At 41.3% G+C, this 9,494-nt stretch overlaps 1 protein-coding gene across 1 annotated transcript in view; it reads right to left on the bottom strand.

Annotated features, from left to right (window-relative positions):
- Positions 1-5,494: 5,494 nt before the first annotated feature.
- The window catches only part of LOC134340405 (receptor tyrosine-protein kinase erbB-4-like), a 138,693-nt gene continuing 134,693 nt past the window's right edge, over positions 5,495-9,494 (bottom strand). Inside the window, exon 29 of the mRNA XM_063037587.1 lies at positions 5,495-8,849. Coding sequence (XP_062893657.1) covers positions 8,557-8,849 — 293 coding nt within the window. The 3' untranslated portion in view covers positions 5,495-8,556. The remainder of the gene's footprint in view (positions 8,850-9,494) is intronic.

Here is a 9,494-nt window from a genome sequence, read left to right as displayed (position 1 = left end):
ACTCCACCTGCAAGTTAACCTTTAGGGTGTTCTGCACAAGGACTCCCAAGTCCCTTTGCATCTCAGGTTTTTTGATTTTCTCCCCATTTAGAAAATAGTACGCACATTTATTTCTACTGCCAAAGTGCCTGACCATGTATTTTCCAACATTACATTTCATTTGCCACCCTTACCCATTCTCCTAATCTGTCCAAGTCCTGCAGCCTTCCTGTTTCCTCAACACTACCTGTTCCACCAATCTTCATATCATCTGCAAACTTGGCAACACAGCCATCTATTCCATCATCTAAATCATTTATATACAGCATAAAAAGAAGTGGTCCCAATACCGACCCCTGCAGAACACCACTAGTCACTGACAGCCAACCAGAGAAGGATCCTTTTATTCCCATTCACTGCCTCCTACCAATCAACCACTGCTCTAACCATGCCAGTAACACCATGGGCTCTTAATTTGGTAAGCAGCCTCACATGTGGCAACTTGTCAAAGACTTCCTGGCAGTCCAAAACACAATATCCACCGTATCCCCCTTATCTATCCTACTTGTAATCTCCTCCAAGAATTCCAACAGGTTCGTCAGGCAAGATTTTCCCTTAGGGGGACCATGCTGACTTTGTCTCATCTTGTCCTGTGTCTCCAAGTACTCCATAACCTCATCCTTAACAATTGACTCCAACATCTTCCCAACCACTGAGGTCAGGCTAACTGGTCTATAATTTCTTTTCTGCTGCCTTCCTCCTTTCTTAAAGGGTGGTGTGATATTTGCAATTTTCCAGACCTCTGGGACTAAACCGGGGTCCAATGAATTTTGAAAGATCATTGCTAGTGCCACCACAATCTCCACCGCTACATTTTTCAGAACCCCAGGGTGCAGTTCATCTGGTCCGGGAGACCCATGTACTCTGAGGTCTTTCAGCTTTTTGAGCACTTTCTTCCTTGTAATAGTAACTGCACCCACTTCTCTTCCCTTTCACACTTCAACATCTGACACACTGCTACTGTCTTCCAGTGAAGACATGCAAAATACTCATTTAGTTCACCTGCCATCTCCTTGGTCCCTGTATTATTTCTCCATCCTCCTTTTCTAGCAGTCCTATGTCCACTCATCTCTTATTTTATTTATCTCTCATACTCGGAAAAAGGTTTTACTATCCACTTCAATGGTTTTCTAGCTTGCTTTCATATTTTCCCTCCTAATGATTCTTTTAGTTGCTCTGTAGGTTTTTAAAAACTTCCCAATCCTGTCTTCCCACTAATTTTTGCTTTGTTGCATGCCCTCTTGTTTTACATTAGCTTTGACTTCCCTTGTCGGTCACAGTTGTACTATTTTGCTATTTGAGTATTTCTTCATTTTTGGAATTGTGGCCAGAACGGGTGATTCTTGTAACAGAATACATTTATTCTTATTTTTCCCCAGAAACTCAGCTATTGCTGCTCTGCTGACATCCCTGCCAGCATCTCCTTCAAATTTACTTTGGCCAACACCTCTCTCATAACACTAATTTCCTTTACTCCACTGAAAACCTGCTACATCAGACTTTACTTTCTCCCTATCAAATTTCAAGTGGAAATCAATCATATTGTCATCACTGCCTCCTAAGGGTTATTTTATCTTAAGCTCCTTAATCACCTCCAGTTCATTACATAGCACCCAATCCAGTATAGCTGATCCCCTAGTAAGCTCAACGACAAACTGCTCTAAAAAGCCAACTTGTGGGCATTCAACAAACTAACTCTTGAGATCCATTGCCAACCTGATTTTCCCAATCAACCTGCATGTTTAAATATTCCATGACCATCATAATATTGCCCTTTTGACACACCTTCTCTAATTCCTATTGTAATCTGTGGTCCACATCCCAGCTACTGTTGGGAGGCCTGTATATAACTGCCATCAGGGTCCTTTTACCCTTACAGTTTCTTACCACAACCCACAAGGATTCAACATCTTCCAATCCTATGTCACATCTTTCTCCTGATTTGATACCATCCTTTACCAGTAAAGCCAGGCCACCCCCTCTGCCTACCTTCCTATCCCTCCAATATAATGTGTAAACTTGGACATTCAGCTCCCAACAATAACCTTCCTTCAGCCATGATTCAATGATGGCCACAACATCATACCTGACAATCAGCAAAATTCCTCCCTTGCAGACCCCAGTCAGTAGAGATTGGCAACAACATCTCCTTGTCAGGGCACTGAAGCAGGGACCCAATCACAGAACAAGCACTGTGCATACTGTGGTATTTACTGAGTAGCAAATCCAGGGGGGCAAAAGTCAGCATCAAAGTTCAGGCAGAGATCAAAACATCCAGAGAAAACCAAAATCAGGAAGCAGGCAGAGTCAATATTCAGACAGATGGGGTACAGATACAAATGCTGGAAAGGCTCAGGAAAACTCACTGACAATCTGGCAACAAACAACTGAAAACACAGGACTAAACTACACTGAGCAATAAACAGAGAGGCAGATGATAGGTGGAGAACAATGAGACACGGGTGGCAGCAATACAGGTAATAATGAGAAACAGGTGAGAGACAGAGTACTCAGTGATACAGGGGCCGGAGTAGAGCAGGATTGGGGACGGGAACACATGGCAATACAAAACCACAGACTGACAGCTTGGGGGAAACACACAAAAAGACTGAGTTCAACTGGAGGTACTGACACTCCTCCACAATCTCCATCAGCACAGATGCACCACAAGACTGTATGTCTAGCCCTCTGCTCTACTCGATTTACACTTATGACTGTGTGGCTAAGCACAGCTCCAATGCTATATTCAAGTTTGCTGATGACACTACTGTCACAGGATGAATCAACAGTAGTGATGTATCAACATATAGAAGGCAGACTGGAAATCTGGCTGAGTGGTGCCATAACAACAACCTCTTACTCAATGTCAGCAAGACCAAGGAGCTGATTACTGACTTCAGAAGGAGGAAACCAGAGGTCTATGAACCAGTCCTCATCGGAGGATCAGAGGATCAGAGGTGGAGAGGGTCAGCAACCCCTCAAGGTTATCATTTTAAACTTCTATAGTTGTGCGGTGGAGAGTAATTGACTGGCTGCATCACAGCCTGGTATGGAAACACCAATGCCCTTGACGGAAAATCTTACAAAAAGTAATGGATACAGCCCAATCCATCACGGGTAAAGCCCTCCCCACCATTGAACACATCTGCACGGAGCATTGTCGCAGGAAAGCAGCATCCATCATCAAGGATCCCCACCACTGAGATTTGCATCACCTGTACTCTTTGTTTATCTCCAGCCTTCAGTTGCTGGTTGAGTTTTTCTTTAAGCCTCAGATACAGTGGAGCCATGAAAATGAAATGCACAAATGTTCCTGACATTCAGAGAGTGAGCTACCAGCACAATGTGGTTTGCTTCCTGGCCAGCCAGTTTATGCATCATCTGTAAACTTCTTAAATCATGTCTGCTACTTTGAAGCCTGAAGCATGTAGCTGAGCCTTGTAAAATGTCACCAGAAACATCTGTCCTGTCACTAAAACATCCTTTGGCCATCAGTCTTTGCTTTCTGCCCCTGTGCCATTTTGGATGCAACTTCTGGGGGTCCCTTACGCTGTTTACTGATTCTTGTCATTACCTCCTTAAAAATGTAATCAAGTTAGTTATACGTGGCCTTCTGCCAATAAAACCACACTTGATTAATGTGTCTTTCTAAAGCATGATCTCATACTGTTTCTGATCTCAGCTCTCTCAAAGTCAGGAAAAAATAACTGGCTTTCAATCCAAACAGTAGCCCCCATTAGCAGTGCAAATGGATGTATGGATGAAATAATATCATCCCCTCAAAACTAATCAATGAGCTTGGCCTCAATACCTCCATGTGGAACTAACTCCTCTACTTGCTCACTTGCAGACCCCAGTGAGTTCGAATTGGCAGAAACATCTCCACAATCTCCATCAGCACCGTGCCCCTCAAGGCCGTGTACTGAGCTTCCTGCTCGACTGACTCACTTTATGCTTATGACTATGAGACTAGCCCCACGTGCCATGTTTAACTTTGCTGACAACACCAATGTCACTGGCTGAATCAAAGGTGGTGATTTGATCAGCATGAGGGTGGGAGAAATCTGGCTGAATGGCACCACAACAATAACCTCTCACTCAGGGTCAGCAAAACCAAACCAAAGAGCTGATTGTTGACTACAGGAGGAGGCCCTGTCCGCATTAGAGGGGGAGACAGTTGCAACTTTAAATTCCTTGGCATTATCATTTCCGAACATCTGTTCTGGGTCCACCACGTAAGTGTAATTACAAAGAAAGCACAGCAGCGCCTCTACTTTCTTAGAAGTTTACAAAGATTCGGCGTGAAATCCAAGACTTTGACAAACCTCTATAGATGTGTGTGAAGACACAGCCTGGTATGGAAACACCAACCCCTTGAACAAAAAAGCCTACTAAAGTACTGGATACGGCCCAGTCTATTGTGGGCAAAGTCCTCCCCACCACTGAGCACATCTACATGGAGTGTTGTCACAGGAAAGCAGCATCCATTATCAGGGACCCCCACCACCCAGGACATGCTCTCTTCTCGATGCTGCCATCAGGAAGAAGGTACAGGAGCCTCAGGTCCCACACCACCAGGTTCAGAAACAGTTATTACCCCTCAACCATCAATCTCCTGAACAAAGGGGATAACTTCACTTTCTCCATCGCTGAACTGCTCCCACAACCTGTGGACTTACTTTAAGGACTCTTCATCTCATATTGGTGATGTTTATTATGTGTTTATTTATTTATTTATTTTCAAATTATTACTTCTTTTTCTATTTGCAGTTTGTTGTCTTTTGCATGCTGGTTGAAAGCCCAAGTTGGTGCAGGTTTTATTGATTCTGTTCTGGTTATTTTTCTATTATGGATTTATTGAGTACGCCCACAAGAAAGTGAATCTCAGTGTTGTATATGGTGACATATATGTACTTTAATAATGAATATACCTTTTCAACTGCAAAGGCATAATGAGGTAAAGGGGAACCTTGCAAAATGAGGCAAAGGGAAAGCACTCGCTTAATCAGTGCAGTGATTATGTTTCCACCTTTCAAAGCACTCCTACTCTGCAGAGTCAAGAGAAGATGAGCAAAAGTAAATACTTTCTGTTTGATCAAAGCTTTAAGAGCTGCCAATCTCAAGGTGAATGCATTTTTATACAAATATTTATTTTAATTTTACACAATGTACAGCTTCCAACAAAATCCCCAAGATTCCATAAAAACAGCATTAATTACACAACGGCAATTAAGAAACTATACATTAAGCGATATCTAATAGCATCTCCCCTATTTTACACAACAATCATTTCTGCTTTTAATACTCAGCAAGTCTTCGGTCATAAACTCATACTTCGTAAAACAGAATCACATTAATTCTGATAAATCTTTAAAAAATAAAAAATTAAAAGTTTAACTTTACCACTGTTTTCTTCATTCCAGTCAACATAATATATTAAGCACTGTAGTGTCAGAAAAATGAAAGTATGTCAGTCCTGTAGGTATTAGAATTTGAGTACTATGAGACAGTTGATTGGTTTGAAGTAATCATGGGGTCAATTTTACATGAAACACCCCTCTGAAACTTGTTACAGTACTCAAGCAGCAACAAAGTAAATGCATTCTTTTCAAAAAGAAGTTAGTTTCCCTTCTCTAATTTTCTTCTGCTCGGAAGGCCCAGCCCGTCTTGGGGTACAGACCCAGTTGCCCTTTATTAATTTTTCTTTATGTGAGAGTATGAAATATCAGTGCACTGATTGATGATCAGAGAGATGCTGGGCTGAGGACAGGCTCCAAGGCCTTTAGCAGCAAGGGCAAGGTGGGAAGGTAGCAATCATTATCAGAGAAAAGGCACCAGCCTGGAGGAAGGTTGATACTTTAAGACTCTCCAGCTGCAGCTAGGTAAGGTCGGCCTTAAAGCTGAAGAATGCCTCAACCTTCCATTTAAGACCTGCTTTGGTGAATCAGTCTTGCAATTTGGGGTGTTGCACTCTTTGATGCAGTATGATGTACAAGCATGTTGCATTGTGCAAAGAATTTCTAGGCCACATAACTTGACTTGCATATAAGCCCCCAACTCCCCATTACTCCATATATCTGTCCTCACACATGAAAAGTAGAGATATGAATGGGTTGCTGAGGGATTCAGGCTCCTGTTAACCTGGCCCTTGACCCCTCAACCAATAGTAAGCACTTTTGGGAAAGGATGGGAGGAGAAATGGTTAACAACGGGGTTTCTTTGCTGGATGAAGGCACATTTTGTAAAAACACTAAGTCATGAGCTAAAACACTAAAACACAAGAGCTAAATCTGAGTTAGCTGATCTCAGCAAGGACACCTAGCAAGTGAAGGAGGACACAGTGCTTATCAGTACTTATTCCGTCGGAGGACAACCCCTTCCTGACACCTGTCTTTCCCGACATCCAACTGTGCTGGTAAAAGTATGCAAGGTACAAGACAAGAAGAGCATAAACTGTAGAATTCCATAATTAATTACCCCTTTTACACATAAACATTAGTGTATATACCTGAGGAAACCATATCCCAAAGCATGAACAAAAAGGGATAAATGTAAATACATATAAAAATTATATCAAACCAACAGGTATATACTAAATTTGATCACTGAATTTTTCAGGGAATCTACATCAAGTAACACCAAAAGGAATCTGACATTATTTGGCTCATAAGCTCATCATTGCTGCTTCATTTGAGAAAAGCAAGAAAACAAAATACAGTATAGAACTCAATTCATGAAATACCAACAATAGGTCCTCAGATCAATGCCATGTGATTTTTTGCACCCATCAGAGTTATTAGTCAAAGCATTGATCACACATTATTATGTTCAAGTATCCCGGCTCGACGTTTATATACAGATAAAAACAAAGAAGTTCTCTCACGGCATTTTGTTGCGTTATCATTGCAAAAGGATGTTTTGTTTGCTGATGAGATGGGGAAATAGAGGTAGTGAAGCCACTGTGCAATACAATACCATGGTGGCTTATATATAGAGTTAGACGGTGCTCAAATAAAAGGAGCACATCCAGTTTTTCCAACGTGAACTTCAAAAAGAACAATAGAATTACAAAAGTCTATTAACATTTTTAGAGATCAAGGTAAGCAACTGAAGATGCGGATTTGAACTTCTGCCCACTCTTGATGTACCATAGAATGGTGTCTGAGTAACCCGTGCATTTATTTTGTGGTCAGTTAGGCTAATGTTTGGTTCATCATTACTAAAAGCACCATAAATCTTAGCAAATCTTGCAAAAGAACCATTTCTTCTAGATTCTATGGTCCCAGATCTTGCTTCTCTTCTAGCATTCTTCACTTTTAGAGTATTTTATTCTAATGTTTGTTTGAAACTTCCCTGCAAAAACGCTCCTCCTTCCAGCTTTTTATGGCAAATGAAAAGGCCAAGTCTATTTTAGTCAGAAACTATCCTGACTGGTGGTTGAGCAAACTGCTGGAGGCTGTTGAGAAGATCCTTCTTTCTATCCCATCCCTGTTCATAGTTTTTGGCATGGATTATATCCCTCTCTGTCCCCGAACAACCTCCTGATATTTCTCTCTCCCCCACCCCACATATGGTAGTGCCTCAGCCAAATTTTTCTAACTCTCCTCTGCGGATAGTGATAATCAAAGATAACAAAAAATTATATTTCAGATGAGAATACTTTAAAACATCAGAAGACAATTACAGAAATAAGAATATTGATGCCCAAGTTCTAGACATTAACCTCTTACCATAATCTTTTAGCTGCCTTAAAAAACAACTTGTTATCATTCCCTACTCAGGCCAGTCCATCTTCAAGTGTTTTGTACAAGAGCAAATCTTGTGAAGGAGACATAAAATTATACTTCATTCTTCGCACTTAAGATCTCTGTCTAAATTGCTGACAGTCCTTTTCCTTGTTCATTAACGCAGTGACCAGCGGCAATTCTTCAGCTATAGAACAATACACTATTGGGATCAATATTCCAAAGATGTAGTCCATAAAGACAATGGTTTTTGCACTCCAAGTTTGCTGTTTTGCCTAGTCTGCCTCATTTCCCAAATATCTTGCATGTCCATACTAAAACTACATGTGCTGCAGGGTGCAGCATCATAGATGACTATTATCGAGGTCAGGGATTGCTTCCAATTGAGAGATCTAGATTCTTCTTGTATTCTGCTTTGAAGGAACAACACAAAACGAATCTTGTATTCTGCTTTGAAGGAACAACGCAAAACAGGTTCTGTTGAATAGGTAAGAAATTAAAACTTCCCCTCCCTCTTTTGTATTGGGCATTAAGGGCAGGAGATGAGAGTGCTTCATTCATGTGTGTTTCTACAATATGTATTTATCACGACTGACACAAGTTGAATGATGCACATAAAGACATCAATCTCTCCAGTTCGATTGTCAGTCTTCTGATTTTGAAATCTAGTCACCCATCCTCGCCACACCCCAACCCTTCCAAAGTTCAGAAATCAACTCTTTGCTTGTTGTTGAGTTGCCAGTTATCTAGACTGAACCGTGAAGTTGATGCTCTATGTCCTTTTTACTTCTGACTTTGCTGGCAGACTGTTGTGCCAGTAGTCTGGGTTATCAAAAGCATGAATGTCACCCTCAGTAACAAACACACTACTGTCATCCAGGTATTCTGGGTTCTGCACAACATTCACACAGCCATTGAGGTAGGCTCGTTTGTTCATGTACTCATATTCCTGGTGATCGCTTGGTTTCGAGTCCAATTCTTTCCGATTCTCGGGTAGCTGTGTAGCGTTCACATCACTGGCTTTAGTGTTTGAGGGACCTACATCATTAGCAGGTTTCAGGTTTTCTGCAAGCAAAGCATAAACACTTGTAAATAACTAGAAAATAACAAGATGGTGTGAGATTTTTGCTTTCTTTGCTTCTTAGCTTTAAGTCCTACTTGTATAGGAGTCTAATTCTTGACTCAGGCAGTCCTAATAGAGAGGCAGTACAACCAAGCATCATTGTGTATTGTTCCATCATCTGTATCTTGCTGTCTCTCTCTCACATACACACACTTTTATCTGGTCATTACTAGGCCTGGGACAAAACAAATAACTCACAACAGATGAGACTCAATGGCCTGAATGGCCTAATTCAGCTGCTATATCTTATGGTCTTATGAAACTGGGACTTGCCTCGTCTTTGGTGCCCTGTTAGATCGGACATGATTGCATTTACCACTTCAACCATTAGATGGGGCTACAATGCTCCAGAATGACTCCATGCAGCATATTTAGTGACAAAAAGAGTGTGTGAAATATAATTGAACGATGGATCAAGTTTATGCTTGTATAATACTTTTTCCTATTTTGGAGGTACATTGCAGCCAAGGAATTCCTTCAACCCAAAGTGACTGTTATTATCTGGGCAAATACAACGGCCAATTTGCATGGCATGATCCCACAATTAGAAAATTAGGTAGTTAACCTGTTCCTGGTACTGTTGGTCA

This window comes from Mobula hypostoma, chromosome X1 (genome assembly GCF_963921235.1).
Source record: "Mobula hypostoma chromosome X1, sMobHyp1.1, whole genome shotgun sequence".
Classification (NCBI taxonomy): Eukaryota; Metazoa; Chordata; class Chondrichthyes; order Myliobatiformes; family Myliobatidae; genus Mobula; species Mobula hypostoma.
This window is presented reverse-complemented; position numbering and strand designations above follow the sequence as displayed.